This window comes from Hyperoodon ampullatus (genome assembly GCF_949752795.1).
Source record: "Hyperoodon ampullatus genome assembly, chromosome: 12".
In the NCBI taxonomy this organism is placed as follows: Eukaryota; Metazoa; Chordata; class Mammalia; order Artiodactyla; family Ziphiidae; genus Hyperoodon; species Hyperoodon ampullatus.
The window spans coordinates 55,129,691-55,147,997 of NC_136925.1; the positions used below are offsets into that span (position 1 = coordinate 55,129,691).

The window sequence follows — 18,307 nt, forward strand, 5'->3', positions numbered from 1 at the left end:
TTCCCATCGTCTTTTTTTGCTGCATTCTGGGTGATGACTTAAGAACTACTATCCCCACAATTTTTTCTTCTGTTGTGCTTAAACATTTAAAAATTATTACTTCTAATATTTTTATGTTTATTTTGTATTCTTACAAGGACAAGACCATTAGAATAAGTTTCAGTTTCAGATTGTCAATCAATATACAAGACACATTAGGCTTACCCAGTACCAAGTTTGCTTACCTTAGTAAAGAGTAATAAGTAGGAAGAACCAGGTGGGGTTGGGGTCTCAGTTTTAGGTAGTGTGGTCAGGGCAGGTATTTGTATGAAACCTGAATGAAGTGAGGGACTGACCTGTGTAGATATTTGAGCAAAAAGCTTTTCCTGGTGGAGAGAAACCAAAGGCAAAGGCCTGGAGGCAAGACCGTCCTGTCCTGTCTGATGAACAGTGAGGAGGCCAGCATGACTTTCGCATGTTGAGAAAGGTGATAAGAGGTCAGAGAAGTAACAGGAACAGATCCTGTAGGGCTTTGTAGATCACGTTAGGAATTTTGGCTTCTACTTTGAGTGAGATGGGAAGCAACAGTGGTGTGAAATAATATATGTTTTAATGGATCTTTCTGACTACTGTGTTGAAAATAAACTGATTGGTAGCAAGAGCAGGAATGGGGAGAATGGTTACACGGTTACTGCAGAAACCCAGGAAGAGATGACTGAACTTGGGTCACACTGGTAGCCCAGTAGAAAGCAGTAAAAAGTGGTAAAACTGTGCAAATGTTTTGATGGTAAAATCAAAAGAGTACTTTCATTCTGTTAAGACTCAGTTTTTAGTATTCCAGCCTATCAGGATATATTCAGATCCTAATTCTGACTCTTCCTCCCAGGAATTTTACATACCCTTTTCCTTTTAGAAGTAACTTGTAACTTAAGACTTTGGATAAACATCCAGAAGTTTCATTAATGTTGACTTTGATCTTAAAACAAAAACTTTTTATATTAAAGTCTTGGTTATAAGAGCCAAACATACCTCAAAGAACACTCCTTTCTTCATTTCTCACTCCCTTTCCATCCCCTTCCCCAAACTGTTTGATTCAGTTAGGAAGAGGGCAGCATTGATCACTGGAGGTCTTGGCATCTAGCTATGCAGCCCCATCATCCTGTGAAATCTGGTCATTGTGCTCAGCACTATAGGTCCCTGGCTGCAGGGAACAGGGTGAGGAGGTAAAGAGGCCTCTTCTCCTGGCTTCAACACAGGTAGCCTCTTCCTTAATAGTTAAGAATTCATTTCAATCCTAGTTAAAGAATATCTTAGCTGTTACAGGAAGATAGTTATTAAACGTGACAGAGAACATACACACACGGGAAAGAAAATTTATTTTCAACCTCCCAAAATCTTCCATAGATGAACATGAAGTTTATTATACCTTTCAAATTCAAGAGAGCTGGAAGCACAGTACATAAAAGGACTTACATTGTTAGAAATGTTATATATAATTTCCACTAGAAAGCTCTTGATGATTTACGACCAAACTAAGACATACATTCTCTTGATTTTTTTTTTTTTTTTTTTGCGGCAGGCGGGCCTCTCACTGTTGGGGCCTCTCCCGTTGTGGAGCACAGGCTCCGGACACGCAGGCTCAGCGGCCATGGCTCACGGGCCCAGCCACCCCACGGCATGTGGGATCTTCCCGGACGGGGCACGAACCCGTGTCCCCTGCATCGGCAGGCGGACTCTCAACCACTGCGCCACCAGGGAAGCCCCTCTTGATTTTCTAATCAAAGAACTGTACCTACTAAAAGCACAGATTTGATTGTTCTCATATACCAAATAAAAATACTAGCCTTTCATTATTATTTGAAAAATAACAAACTGGCCAATGAGTTCTATGAGTTTGCCAAGGTTGTTGAGAAAGGATTCTCAGTGGACTTCAATAATCAAATATGGGGACATAAACTTTTAAAAGTTCTTGTTCTTATGGGCACAAACAAGCAAAATAGATAAAAGTTAAACCATCTTAGAAAATTTTAGAAATCATAAATAACAATACATTACCACATCAAATCCTTAAATAATCCTTAGGGTATTGGAAATCAGGGTTCATTTCCACTGAAAAAGGAAGAAAAAAAAGATACAAAAAGTAAGCTAAATCAGAATATAAACATTGTATGAAAGATTTCTAACTGTAATTTTTTTCTGTTGAAAAGTTTTTTCATGATTTGTTATCTTCAGAAACTCTTTAGTACTAAACCAATGAATAATCTCTATACATAATGTAAAATAATTATGATATGAGATTACCTAAATTTTTGTATAGAGTACAACCTGTGAACCAAGTCCAAAGTTGGCAATTAAATTCCTGTATAATTCTCTGTCTCTTCATTTTGTTAGAGGCAAAATAATGTTGTACCTGTATACTTAATACATAAATAATAAATAAATGAAATGGTTTTCCTACTATCCTAATAAACATTTATCTAAAGAGTTATCTAGTGTACAGTACATAAAATAATAAGGCATATTATCAGATCTTTGGTGATATTGCAGTAATGAACTCTGGTTATTAGGGGACAGGGGAGAAAGTAATGGAAAATTCCTGTAACTAACAATGGCTTTGGCTGTCAAGTCTCAAACACACTTATTCACCATGTATTTCTAAAACAAAATGAAAATGTGAAGTCAAACTCATTTCCACAGCTCCAAGGGAATCAGATAAGAAACCTGATTATTTTAGATCACTCTCAGATCTAATTATTTTTTGTTATTTTTAACAGTAATGATGGTAACACTAAAAAAAGGTAAAACAAATTGAGAAAAATGAAAATATTTGGCGAGCTTTTATCTTATTTTCAACTGGTTTTACTCGGAAACTAAAATATAAAATTAATTTCCAATTGCTTAATTGTCAGCAGTGGGAATGAGAACCACAAAAAGTGTGCACATTAAATAAACATGTCCTAAGTAACAATAAAACAATGCACATAGATTATGGCACAGCAGAATAGACTATGTGAATTCCGTATGACAGGTTGCTCTTTAAGTTTTATCTGTTAAAACTTTTAAGGTTGTTTCCTCCTTTGCAGTGGCCAGTCAAGTTTCTTCTGGGGTCCACTGGGAAATAGCTGTTTTTTTCAGCTGGAAGGCTAGGCTTGCTTTTCCATTGCAACATTTATGTTCACTGCCCAAGTGGCTTCAGTCACATCTCATTATTTTTGACGTTTTTCATTTCTGAAGATTTCTGTAAGAAAAAAGATTAAGCAGGGTCCATCAGAAATATGCACTTGAAATAGGAAAGACACTACTTGCTTTCAAACACTGTCTGTAGGAAACTCACATGCATATATGTTTTTTTTTTGACAACTAATTGAGAACAAAATAAGAGAGCCAAAAAAAACAAAAAAAAACCCAAGGAACTAATTCAAACCCTTCAGAAACAAAGTAGATATTTCTGTGAGATAATACCTTAAATTTATAAAGTGTTTTTCCGTTTACAAAATGCTTTTCTTTGCATTTTAGTTTATCCTTATAAAAACTCTATTTTCTAGGTAATGTAAGGTAAAAAAACTGAACTTGAGGTGTAGTTAAGAGACTTGCCGAGCAATCACACAGCTAGTAAGAGGCTGGAGCTTGATTGTGTTCTAAAAAATGTCGATTGCAGACCCATTACCTCAGCTGTGACACAATGGCTATGGAATGGAGCCCAAACCTAGTGGAGTTCTAAAGATGGCAGAGGAGAAAAGGGTACCTATAATGTTAAACTGAAGAAAAGCAACAGGCCTCAAGCATAAGTTGTACGATCTCTAGCTTCTAATGAACATATACACAGACTTGACATTAACACATCATGTCACACTTGCAAGGAAAGCAAGCTACATGGCAGAGAGGAATTCTGTCTGTGTTCAGGGAAGACAGACATTTCTTTCCATTATGGCTTTGTGGAGCATGGGTGGTTTAAGAAAAGAACCCTAATAGCATGAACTATAATGGTCAAGAGGTACAGAAGACTGATCATTTCTTTCACTCTCCCACACCTCATTGTACTAGTGGTATGTTAAGTGCTAGCCACGTGGACCTGGAGAGGAACCCTCTGAGCTCACACCCTTGAGCGCTCATTAGCCTATGACTTCCTCCCTGCCTCCCTCCCTTCCTCCCTTCTCCTCTTCTTCCTTCCTTTCTTCCTCCCTTCCTCTCCCTTTTCCTCCCTCTTCCTCTTCTTCCCTTCCTTCCTTCCTTCTTTCTTCCTTCCTTTTCTACTACACACTGGCTCTATATAACCTTAAGGAAGTTAACTAACTTTTACGTACCTTATTTTCTCATCTTTGAAAACAAGAGGGGGGGAGGGATAATAATGCTTATTTTATAGGGTTATGACAAAGATTAAATGAGTCAATAAATGTAAAGAGTTTTATATTTTACAATAAAGAGGTTTACTGTCTCACCAACTGTTAGCTATTTTTACTATATGTGTGAAACATAAAGACAAAATATACAGTTTTGTGACCTCTGAGGAGCTCATAGAATAACTGGGAAAGAAGAAAGGGGATGTCAAAGCAGAAAGAAGTAGAATTTCTCAGCACATCATGTTAATTCCCCTAAACAGCCTGAATTTACTTTCCTCTGTCAACATCTCCCCTCAGGGCTAAGTGATGCTGGGGGTTGGGAGGTGGGGTCCAATGAGAGGAAGATCGCCTGGATCCCATGCTTTCCTTGATTTCATTCTCTCTCCTCATCATCCACTATCCCCAACTGCTGCCTTTAGATTTTCAGGTCTTTCTTTTATCACAAACAGCAATAAAACTACACACTGTAGAATGTATATTACAGCTGAAAGAACACAGGATTTTTAGGCAGTATGCCCAGATTTAAGTCCCACTTCTACCATTTACTATCTTTGCGCCTTTATCTGCATAAAGGGATAACAACCGAATTTTTCCCTCACAGCGTTGCTTTTCCTGAGGGGAGAGGTGGGGAGGGCAAATGAAATAGATATATTGTAGTACAGAGAAACAATCTGAAGAACTCCGTCTGACTCCTGATTCTAAGACACACTCGCTGCGCGTCTTGAGGAATCTCTGAATTCCATTTTCTTACCAATGAACGAGTTTTGGTAGTAATAACTGAATCATAGAGTTGAGGAAACATCAAATGAAATAAAGGACCTGCAAGTACTCTGTAAAACATAAAGTGCAACAGAAATATTATTTGCTATTACTAGCTCATATTCACATAAAATTATTATAAGCCTGTAGTTTGAAAGTTCAATCTGTCATCTTGACAGTTATTAGTCTCATTCTCCCTTGTCAATAAACTGATTTAAGATAGTACAGGGTTAAGCAGAAAAATGGGAGGTGAGGGGGTAGAATAATTAGATTATCTCAATATAAAATAATAGGATTTAAACAATCTTAGTTTTGGAAGGGAGCTTATAAGTTGCCTCTCCCTGCCTGATCTAGCGCAATCTTCCACCCAGGGTAGGGATCCCCTAAATAACGCCTGTGCTTTAGTGGTCAGCTGAAGTAGGCAAAGCTGACTTCACATTGAATAGAGACTTTGTTCTTTATTGCATTAACTTTCAAGAAATCTCAAAATGTGAAAGAACTGATTTCTCTGACAATTATTTAGGTTGTAAAATTCAAATTGATTTAAAGTCCTCAAATCTTTTGGCATTCATCGACCATTCCTTTGGAAATGTCACAAAATTAATTTGGAGGTGATGTTTCTTACTTTGAATTGAATATTGACTGATTACTTTAGAATATTCATAGTTACTTAGATGATCATATTAACTGAGGGACATGGAATCATGTACACTCAGTTCCCTGGAGATCAAGCCAAATACTTCATCCATAGAAGAACAGATACAGAATGAAGTTTTATTTTGTTTCGTTTTGTTTTTCTCTCTAAAATATATTCTTTGATAGTAAAAATGTCCTTCCATAGTCAAAATCTATATCTTTGTAAGAACAGACTACTGTTTAATCCACAAAATGAAGCTTTAAAAATACCATAAAATTAGATGAGTAATTTTTTGAATGAGAGTATTAAGTCAAATAAAATCTCCGTTTCATCTTATTTTTGAGGAATCCAGTTCAGGTATATATAAAAATGCTTTACATTCTCTTATAAAGCTGGTGTTTCCTAAACAGTTACTTGAACCAAGGCTAGTCACACCCTACATTTTCCCTTTTGGGAACTTTTGAGTGTCACTGTCCTCAAATTGCTCAACCTGATGGTGAACAGTAAAACCTGCAGTAAGCACATCTACCTGCTTTAGGAAGCAGCTTGTTTGTGAAACTTCCTGAAATCTCTTCCAAACATTTTCAACTGAATTTTCATCCATGTACCCATTTTAATATTTGTACCCATCCTCTACTTTCTCTCCCTTAGCATCTTTTGTAACTAAGTTATTGGTTGAGATTGAAAAACAAATGATACAAGTTAATAGCTGCTTTATTCTTCTTCTCATCTGTGGTGGTTACAAGATATTACATCATTTTTCAAAGATGACTCGTATATTTATACTCCTGGCAACTGTTTTTGCATGTTTGATAAGTGTCATACATTATCTGTCCAGTACAGAATGGGAGTTTGGGGTTCATTTCTCTATTCAAGAAATATTTATTGAGAACCCACAGTAAGCCAGGAACTCTTTTAAAGCTAAAGATAGAGCAAATGGATAAAAATTCCTGTCCTCATGGTGCCCTCATGTGGGGAAAGTGGCTCACAGTCAAAATAAAGAAACAAAGTGTGTAGCATGTTAGTTGGCATAAGGGAGATCGGTAGTCCCAGATAAAGAGATTACAATTTTAAATAAGGTGTGAATGGAAGGAATCGCTGAGAAGGTAATGGCTAAGGAAAGACCTAAATGAGACAAAGATAAAAGCCATGTAGATCTCTGGGGGGAAGACTATACTACTTAGAGAAAATAGCCTGTGTTGGTGTTGAAGATGGAGCACCCCTAGCGTTTCTGAGGAACAGTGGGAAGCCAATGTAGCTAGAATAGAGAGAAAAGAGAAGTAGAGAGACCACTGGAGGACTTTGAAGAAAAGAGTTACATGACATGACTAAGGTTTTAACACATTCACTCTGGCTGTCATGTTGAGAATGGACAATACTGAGGCGAGGGCAGAAGAAGATTGACTGGTTAGAAAGCCAATAACAAGAATCCAGATGAAAAATGATGATGGCTTGGACTAGGTTGACAGCAGTGAACAGGTAAAAAATAGACAAATTCTAGATACTGTTTGAGGATAAAGCCAATAGGGTTTGCTGATGGAGTGGGTGTGATGAAGAGAAGGGGAGAAGAAGAGACAGGTTGTTCACAATTCTTCTACTGCATTACCTTTCAAAGTGTCGTCAAAGATCCCTGTATCACAGTCACCCAAAAAACATGTTGAAAGCAATTCCTAGTTCCTTTCTCAGAACTTCTGAATCAGATTCTCTAGAGCAGAGGTTAGCAAACTTTTGCTCTAGAGGGCCAGATAGTAAAAATTTTAGGCTTTGCATATGGTCTCTGTTAAAACTACTCAGTTCTGCTGATACAGCACACAAGCAGCCACAGGCAATGTGTAAATGAATAAGCATGGCTGTGGTCCAATCAAACTTTATATAAACATTGAAATTTGAATTTCAAATAATTTTCATGTGTCAGAAAATATTTTTTTTCAACTTTCTAAAAATAAAAAAAAAAACACAAATATTTTTAGCTTGGGGGGAGTACAATAACAGGCAATGGGACAGATTTGACCCACCACCAGAGGTTGTCAACCCCACTCTAGAGAGCACATCCCAAGAATATGTATTTTTAACATACTCATTAAGTGACTTTTTATGCACAAGAACTTAGAGACTCACTGAGATAAATTTTGAAAGTCATCAGTTCCTTTTTGCTTTGCTTAATTCATTGGTCAAAATAAAGATGGGTCTCATGAATGAAGTAAGAACCAGAATTGACTGAAATAATGGATTAAAAAAAAAGATTATCACTTGCCAATAAGAAAAAGTTTAGAAAAAAAAAGGGAAAGGAAATTTAAAATGATAACATTAGAAGTTATTAATAAGGAAAATTAGGAAATTGGGGAGAGGCTTATTATTTATAGGAAAACTTTACAGTTTCAAAAAATGCATTTACCATTAAAAAGGATCAATCAATGATTTGCATGTGACTCCATAAAGGTGAAAGGCAGAGGTCACCATATCGATCCAACCCCTTGTTCTACCCAAGTTAAGATACTGTCACTGGTCTTAAGAAAAATATTATTTTGCCATGTGAAAGAATAGTACCTATTGTAATTTGCACTCCATGCATAGAGTTCCTGTCTGCTGTAGGAGCCCTGTATCAGGTCTCAGTTGTTATGGGTTTACACCATGACATCTCTTTTTCTGTTTTATCATCTAATGCTTCAATTGCTTTTCTTTCTAGTATTGCACACAAATCATAAAATCATATGGGAGAAATAAGAAAAAAGATATTTACTTAAACAGACTTGTTAATCATACTACTGAAAGAATGATCATTCTGGGCTTAAAATAATTGATTTTGTTTCTTCATTTGGTATCTCTCAACTTTATCTCTACTTTGCTGACAATCTTCTTTGTCTCAAGATTTAACTCACCAAAGTTTTACTTCTGAGACTGGATCAAACAGAAATTGACAATTTTTATTTTAGAGAAAATAATTTTTAATAAACTCAAATGCAGTTTCAAGTCTGAATAGATAGACCTAAAACTATTAGAAAATAGCTTTTGAAGTTTTTAAAGAACTTATTGGTGAAAAAAATAAGTTCATAAGTATCTAGCGAGCATTATGAAAAATATGAGTAGTAATGAGAAGAGAAAGGAAATGAAGAGTAAGACAAGACTTCAACTAGGCTATCTCAATAAGGTGTCTTGGTCTCATATGCCTAACTCCTAAAGCTGAAAGATATATTTCTTCAAATTTCTAATAGATTCCTTTATAAACTAATATGAGACATGGTTAATATTATGCCACAGCAATCAATATGCAGTAGGTGCTAAATGAAGGCTATAATAATGATAAGAATAATTTTCTAGTGTCTACACTGTGCCAGCCTCATTATAGAATTTCATGCGAGGCAGGTATTTTTATCTTTATTTTACAGATAAAGAAACAAAATCCCAAAGAAATTCAACATTCTTTGAATTAGCGTTTGGTCTTGGGTCTGTCTGGTGGCAAAGCCTGCACATTTCCTGTATACCCCACCATCTCGCCGAATGTTTCCTGAGGGGATAATGTTCCTGTCCAGCCACAGACTGAGGAGAGAACGAAGTGGAAAGAAAAGAAAAGAAAAAGGTTGCACTGCCTGGAGAATTGTTTTTCCCTTTCAATATGGTATATTGTTTTGCTTTTATAATTAACATTCAGCTGATGAGATCTCCCATTGGTGAAGGCTGACGAGTCAGATTTTCCAAGAAAAGCAAGCACTGCAGGAAATAAATTAATCTCTAGGGAAGAAGAGGGGCAAGGCTGTCAGTACTCACACAACTGCCTAATAGGAAATGATATTTCAGAATTGTTCAAAGAATTAAATGACTGCGGTTCTCCTTCCAGCATATTCTTAAACATTTAAGCCTTCCAAAAGGAGGGAAATAGGTTGCTATAAAATGAAGAGCAATCTTACAACATTTTACTTTAGGCTGTCAGTATTTCTAAACTGAAAACAGTATTCCCTGGAAATGTAAGGGAAATTCTACTGGTGTCATTATTTTGTTTACATTATGAAAAATCTGCATTGATGTTAAGTAGAAGAACAAAAGATATACCAGATTTTAGGATTACCAGTTTGAAATTGTCCAATATCTTAAACAATGATTTATTTAGTCCTTAGGAGTAAAAGTAATTATTGTGCTTAGAACTACACATTATCTAGAATAACAGTGAATTATTGAAGTCCACATTTTTTAAAATTGAGAAACAAGGATATATTTTATTATTTCTAAAGTACCAAACTCTTGATAACACATATTCAGTCATTCAGTCAAGGTCTTTAAAATAGAACCTTGTCTAATTCTCAAAATAGTTTTAATAGAGAAGTGCCTTATGCTTTGTTTCCCATCATAAAGGAAAATCTGAGGTTTAAATATTAAGATTGAGAGTGCCCTTGTCCCTGTGGTTAGCCACAGCCACCCCCTGCCTCTGCAGGAGATCCTCCAACACTACCAGAAAGAGCAATGGATCTGACTCAGCTGAGAATCACCAGCAAAAATAGAAGCATTTAGCAGGAGAAGCTATTAAACACTGCCCTAGACAAGGCGCTAGTTAAACCAGTGTTAAAAAGAAGCCTGGGAGAGACCTTCAAGATGGCAGAGGAGTAAGACGTGGAGATCACCTTCCTGCCCACAAACACATCAGAAATATATCTACATGTGGAACAACTCCTACAGAACATGCACTGAACGCTGGCAGAAGACCTCAGACTTCCCAAAAAATATATATATTTTTTCCTTTTTCTCTTTTTGTGAGTGTGTATGTGTATGATTCTTTGTGTGATTTTGTCAGTATAGCTTTGCTTTTACCATTTGTCCTAGGGTTCTGTCTGTCCTTTTTTTTTTTTCAGTATAGTCTTTACGGCTTGTTATAATTGGTGGATTTGTTTTTTGGTTTGGTGGCTCTCTTCTTTCTTTCCTTTTTTAAAATTATATTTTAATTTTTTTTTAACTTTTTTAACTTTTTTTATTTTTAATAATTTTTTTATTTTTATAACTTTCTTTTATTTATTTTCTTTCTTTCTTTTTTTCTCACTTTTCTTCTGAGCTGTGTGGTTGACAGGGTCTTGGTGTTCTGGCCAGGTGTCAGGCCTGTGCCTCTGAGGTGGGAGAGCTGAGTTCAGGACATTGGTCCACCAGAGACCTCCCAGCTCCACGTAATACCAAACAGCAAAAGTTTTCCCACAGACCTCCAGCTCAGCACTAAGACACAGCTCCACTCAACGACCAGCAAGCTACACTGCTGGACACCCTATGCCAAACAACTAGCAAGACAGGAGTACAACCCCGCCCATTAGCAGAGAGGCTGCCTAAAATCATAAAAAGGTCACAGACATCCCAAAACACACCACCGGATGTGGTCCTGCTCACCAGAAAGACAAGATCCAGCCTCATCCACCAGAACGCAGGCACTAGTCGCCTCCACCGGGAAGCCTACACAACCCACTGAAGCAACTTTAGCCACTGGGGGCAGACACCAAAAACAATGGGAACTAAGAACCTGCAGCCTGCAAAAAGGAGACCCCAAACACAGTAAGTTAAACAAAATGAGAAGACAGAGAAACACACAGCAGATGAAGGAACAAGGGAAAAACCCACCAGACCAAACAAAAGAAGAGGAAATAGGCAGTCTACCTGAAAAAGAATTCAGAGTAATGATAGTAAAGATGATGCAAAATCTTGGAAACAGAATGGAGAATGTTTAAAAGGACCCACAAGAACTAAAGAGCAAACAAACAATGATGAACAACACAACAAGTGAACTTAAAAATTCACTAGAAGGAATCAATAGCAGAATAACTGAGGCAGAAGAACGGATAAGTGGCCTGGAAGGTAAAATAGTGGAGATAACTACCGCAAAGCAGAATAAAGAAAAAAGAATGGAAAGAATTGAGGATAGTCTCATAGACCTCTGAGACAACATTAAACGCACCAACATAAGAATTGTACGGGTCCCAGAAGAAGAACAGAAAAAGAAAGGGACTGAGAAAATATTTGAAGAGATTATTTCCTATATTCCTTCCCTAATATAGGAAAGGAAATAGTCAAGTCCAGGAAGGGCAGAGAGTCCCATACAGGATAAATCCAAGGAGAAACATGCCAAGACACATATTAATCAAACTATCAAAAATTAAATACAAAGAAAAAAATATTAAAAGCAGCAAGGGAAAAACAACAAATAACATACAAGGGAATCCCCATAAGGTTAACAGGTAATCTTTCAGCAGAAACTCTGCAAGCCAGAAGGGAGTGGAAGGACATATTTAAAGTGATGAAAGAGAAAAACCTACAACCAAGATTACCCAGCAAGCATGTCATTCAGGTTCCACAGAGAAATTAAAACCTCTACAGACAAGCAAAAGCTAAGAGAATTCAGCACCACCAAACCAGCTTTACAACAAATGCTAAAGGAACTTCTCTGGGCAGGAAACACAACAGAAGGAAAAGACCTACAATAACAAACCCAAAACAATTAAGAAAATGGTAATAGGAACATACATATCAATAATTACCTTAAATGTAAATGGATTAAATGCTCCAACCAAAAGACATAGACTGGCTGAATGGATACAAAAACAAGATCTGAATATATGCTGTCTACAAGAGACCCACTTTAGACCTAGGGACACATACAGACTGAAAGTGAGGGGATGGAAAAAGATATTCCATGCAAATGGAAATCAAAAGAAAGCTGGAGTAGCAATTCTCATATCAGACAAAATAGAGTATTAAATAAAGACTATTACAAGGGACAAAGAAGGGCACTGCATAATGATCAAGGGATCAAACCAAGAAGAAGATATAACAATTGTAAATATTTATGCACCCAACATAGGAGCACCTCAACATATAAGGCAAATGCTAACAGCCATAAAAGGGGAAATCGACGGTAACAGAATCATAGTAGGGGACTTTAACACCCAATTTCACCAATGGACAAATCATCCAAAATGAAAATAAATATGGAAACACAAGCTTTAAATGATACATTAAACAAGATGGACTTAACTGATATTTATAGGACATTCCATCCAAAAACAACAGAATACACTTTCTTCTCAAGTGCTCATGGAACATTCTTCAGGATAGATCATATCTTGGGTCACAAATCAAGCCTTGGTAAACTTAAGAACATTGAAATCATATCAAGTATCTCTTCCGACCACAACACTATGAGACTAGATATCAATAACAGGGAAAAAATATGTAAAAAAATACAAACACCTGGAAGCTAAACAATATACTACTAAATAACCAAGAGATCACTGAAGAAATCAAAGAGGAAATCAAAAAATACCTAGACACAAATGACAACGAAAACACGATGACCCAAAACTATGGGAGGCAGCAAAAGCAGTTCTAAGAGGGAAGTTTATAGCAATAAAACTGCACCTCAAGAAACAAGAAATTTCACAAATAAACACCCTAACCTTACACCTAAAGCAATTAGAGAAAGAAGAAGAAGAACAACAAAAAAAAACCCCAAAGTAAGCAGCAGGAAAGAAATCATAAGTATCAGATCAGAAATAGATGAAAAATAATGAAGGAAACAATAGCAAAGATCAATAAAACTAAAAGCTGGTTCTTTGAGAAGATAAACAAAATTGATACACCATTAGCCAGACTCATCAAGAAAAAAAGGGAGAAGACTCAAATCAATAGAATTAGAAATGAAAAAGGAAAAGTGACAACTGATACTGCAGAAATACAAAGGATCTTGAGAGATTACTACAAGCAAACATATGCCAATAAAATGGACAACCTGGAAGAAATGGACAAAGTCTTAGAAAAGCACAACCTTCTGAGGCTGAACCAGGAGGAAATAGAAAATATAAACAGACAAATCACAAGCACTGAAATTGACACTATGATTAAAAATCTTCCAACAAACAAAAGCCTAGGACCAGATGGCTTCACAGGCGAATTCTGTCAAACATTTAGAGAAGAACTAACACTGATTCTTCTCAAACTCTTCCAAAATATAGCAGAGGGAGGAACACTCCCAAACTCATTCTACGAGGCCACCATCACCCTGATACCAAAACCAGACAAAGATGTCACAAAAAAAGAAAACTACAGGCCAATATCACTGATGAATATAGATGCAAAAATCCACAACAAAATACTAGCAAACAGAATTCAACAGCACATTAAAAGGATCATACAACATGATCAAGTGGGGTTTATTCCAGGATGCAAGGATTCTTCAATATACGCAAATCAATCAATGTGATACACCATATTAACATACTGAAGAATAAAATCCACATGATCATTTCACTAGAGGCAGAAAAAACTTTCAACAAAATTCAACAGTCATTTATGATAAAAAACCCTCCAGAAAGTAGGCATAGAGGGAACTTACCTCAACATAATAAAGGCCATAGATGACAAACCCACAGCCAGCATCATTCTCAGTGGTGAAAAACTGAAACCATTTCCTCTAAGATCAGGAACAAGACAAGGTTGCCCACTCTCATCCCTGTTATTCAACATAGTTTTGGAAGTTTTAGCCACAGCAATTAGAGAAGAAAAAGAAATAAAAGGAATCCATATCAGAAAAGAAGAAGTAAAGCTGTCACTGTTTGCAGATGACATGATACTATTCATAGAGAATACTAAAGATGCTACCAGAAAACTACTCGAGCTAATCAATGAATTTGGTAGTGTAGCAGGATACATAACTAATGCACAGAAATCTCTTGCATTCCTATACACTAATGATGAAAATTCTGAAAGAGAAATAAAGGAAACACTCTCATTTACCATTGCAACAAAAAGAATAAAATACCTTTTGTCTACCTAAGGAGACAAAAGATCTGTGTGTAGAAAACTGTAAGACACTGATGAAAGAAATTAAAGATGATACAAACAGATGGAGAGATATACCATGTTCTTCGATTGGAAGAATCAACATTGTGAAAATGACTATACTACCCAAAGCAATCTACAGTTTCAATGCAATCCCTATCAAACTACCAATGGTATTTTTCACAGAATTAGAACAAGAAATTTCACAATTTGTATGGAAACATAAAGACCCCGAATAGCTAAAGGAATCTTGAGAAGGAAAAACGGAGCTGGAGGAATCAGGCTCCCAGACTTCAGACTATACTACAAAACTACAGTAATCAAGACAGTATGGTACTGGCACAAAAAGAGAATTATAGATCAATGGAACAGGATAGAAAGCCCAGAGATAAATTCACACACATACGGTCATCTTATCTTTGATAAAGAAGGCAAGAATATACAATGGAGAAAAGACAGCCTCTTCAATAAGTGGTGCTGGGAAAACTGGACAGCTATATATAAAAGTATGAAATTAGAACACTCCCTAACACCATACACAAAAATAAACTCAAAATGGATTAAAGACCTAAATTTAAGACTAGACACTGTAGAACTCTTAGAGGAAAACAGAGGCAGAACACTCTTTGACATAAATCACAGCAAGATCCTTTGTAACTCACCTCCTAGAGAAAGGGCAATAAAAACAAAAATAAACAAATGGGACCTAATGAAACTTAAAAGCTTTTGCACAGCAAAGGAAACCATAAACAAGACGAAAAGACAACACTCAGAATGGGAGAAAATATTTGCAAATGAAGCAACTGACAAAGGATTAATCTCCAAAATTTATAAGCAGCTCATGCAGCTCAATAGCAAAAAAACAAACAACCCAATCCAAAAATGGGCAGAAGACCTAAATAGACATTTCTCCAAAGAAGATATACAGACTGCCAACAAACACATGAAAGAATGCTCAACATCATTAATCGTTAGAGAAATGCAAATCACAACTACAGTGAGATATCATCTCACACCAGTTAGAATGGCCATCATCAAAAAATCTAGAAACAATAAATGCTGGAGAAGGTGTGGAGAAAAGGGAACACTCTTGCACTGCTGGTGGGAACGTAAATTGATACAGCCACTATGGAGAACAGTATGGCGGTTCTTCAATAAACTAAAAATAGAACTACCATATGACCCAGCAATCCCACTACTGGGCATATACCCTGAGAAAACGTAATTCAAAAGGAGTCATGTACCACAATGTTCACTGCAGCTCTATTTACAATAGCCAGGACATGGAAGCAACCTAAGTGTCCATCGACAGATGAATGGATAAAGAAGATGTAGCACATATATACAATGGAATATTACTCAGCCATAAAAAGAAACGAAATTGTGTTATTTGTAGTGAGGTGGATGGACCTAGAGTCTGTCATACAGAATGAAGTAAGTCAGAAGGAGAAAAACAAATACCATATGCTAACACATATATATGGAATCTAAAAAAAAGAAAAGAAAAAATGTTTCTGAAGCACCTACGGGCAGGACAGGAATAAAGATGCAAATGTGCAGAATGGACTTGAGGACACGGGGAGGGGAAAGGGGAAGCTGGGACGAAGTAAGAGAGTGGCATGGGCATATATACACTACCAAATGTAAAATAGCTAGCTAGTGGGAAGCAGCCGCATAGCACAGGGAGATCAGCTCAGTGCTTTGTGACCACTTAGAGGGGTGGGATAGGGAGGGTGGGAGGGGGATGCAAGAGGGTGGAGATATGGAGATGTATGTACATGTATAGCTGATTCACTTTGTTATAAAGCAGGAACTAACACACCATTGTAAAGCAATTATACTCCAATAAAGATGTTAAAAAATAAAAATAAGATTGAATTAAAGCTCAGTATGAAGTCTTCTTTACCTTCCTATAAATGCATTCTTTCTTTCTAGCTTCCATCTTGACCTCGGTGAAGAGCTTTTCCATGGAGCTTGTTTCCTGTTACCTGTTTAATTTACCATAATAAGAATGTCCCTAAATGTGGTGAATCATTTCTATGTGGGTCTTACTTAGAGGTGAACAAGAGTGCCATGACTCTATGATATCAGAATAGGCCATATAATCACATGCTTTCAGAATTGACAGGGCACAAAAATTTCCTGGGGTACCTCATATTTTGATGAGGGAAATATAACTCAGAAAAATAAAATGGCCTGTGAAAGACTGCACATCTAGGATGTACAGAGCTGGGACTAGACCTTATGGTACCTGCATTTTGTTTTCTGGCCCAGGGGTCTTCTCACTACTTGACAAGTCTAATTAATGGAGGATGAGTCTAAAGATGTAAGAATAGTTAGAATATAGTGGAAGCTTCAAAAGCAAGGAAATTCCATTAGAGAATGTTGATCAGGAGAGTATAAAATTTACACAGTAGAGAACATTTATGTAGAGTAAAACCAAATAGGTATATTTTAAAAGATTATCCTTTCTGGCAAAGATCGAAGTTTCTAGATAGACACATAAAGAGGAAAAAAGAAAACGTCCTTCTGTTTAGCCCGTCAGATCACCAGAAGCAATCTCTGCAATTAATGTGTGACCTACATAACAACCAGATCCTCCTCACAACTAAATGATAATCCTCTGATACCAGATGACTTTGCCCTGGGCTAAAGGAAGTCACCTTGCCCACAGTCATGCCCCCTTCTCAAAGGCAGCTGCTTCCCATGATCCACGGAAGCAGGGGCTATAAAAACCAGGTCTCCTCGCCCTAATACAACTCTGAAGAGCCATGCCAGCTCCAGAGCTCTCTGTGTGATCAGCTGAGGTCTTTCTTGTGACTCTATTATGATTTCACTTCTCCCTCTGTTCAGACCTGCTTTCGTTCCTCTGCCTTATGTGTTGTTCCTGAGAGTACTTCTCAATAAACTTTCCACTTGCAAGTTCATCCTGGGAACTGGACATAAAACAAACAGCTTAAAACAAACATATGCACTTAACACATGTCATCTACCAACAATAGCACTGTTGCTGATTAAACAGGGAAGCTCTGTGCTCTTCCTGAGCTACTGCAGCTGCGTTGAGGAGGGGAAGGGGTCCATTAGGGAGGCTCAGGGCTTCCATGTCTCTACACAACTGTATTGTTTCTTAGACTCAGAGGACTCAGTGACTCATCTCCAAAAGACTTCTAATCACTTCCCATATCCATAGAATCCATAGAGGCCATGAAATTCCCAAGAGGATACCGTTCTCAAAGGAAAAAAGTACAGACAGAAACTCAGAGACTGCAAGAGCCACATCAGGTGGTCACAGCCAGCACTTTGCAAAATATACTGTCAGGAAGCAAATTTTTCCTTGGCCATTAACTCATAAATATGCAGAAGTTAATTAGAATAGCTATGATTCAACTGGAGTTTATTATGTACTATACTAATTTTAACCTATTTTATCTAATGTAGTTGTCAAAATAGCCTATGGTGTAGCGCTATTGCTAACCCAAGTTTACAAATAAAGAGATAGAGACATGGTACACAGCTGGCGAGTAGGGGAGCCAAGGTTTAAACCCAGCAGTCTTAAGTTCAGACTCCAAAAGTTAATCACTTAATCATCCTACTTTTAAAGAACTGTTCTTTTAGTAACTTATGGACAAAACAACGTGCAGACTTAATAACAATGTTCCCCAAATAAGACATGGGCCTTGTTGAGCAACCAGAGTGAATCAAGTACCCAGAGAGGAAGGTCACCCATGAGATCTGGTGAAGCATTTTCACCAGCTTCTTAACTGAAGAGGAGCTGGGACTGACAGCACCA

The 18,307-nt window shown here is 37.0% G+C and overlaps 1 protein-coding gene across 1 annotated transcript in view; it reads right to left on the reverse strand.

The window, feature by feature from the left end:
* Positions 1 to 3,185: 3,185 nt before the first annotated feature.
* THEMIS (thymocyte selection associated) overlaps positions 3,186 to 18,307 on the reverse strand; it is a gene marked incomplete at its 3' end in the record, with an annotated part of 173,876 nt that continues 158,754 nt past the window's right edge. Inside the window, exon 6 of the mRNA XM_079716156.1 lies at positions 3,186 to 3,217. Coding sequence (XP_079572282.1) covers positions 3,186 to 3,217 — 32 coding nt within the window. The remainder of the gene's footprint in view (positions 3,218 to 18,307) is intronic.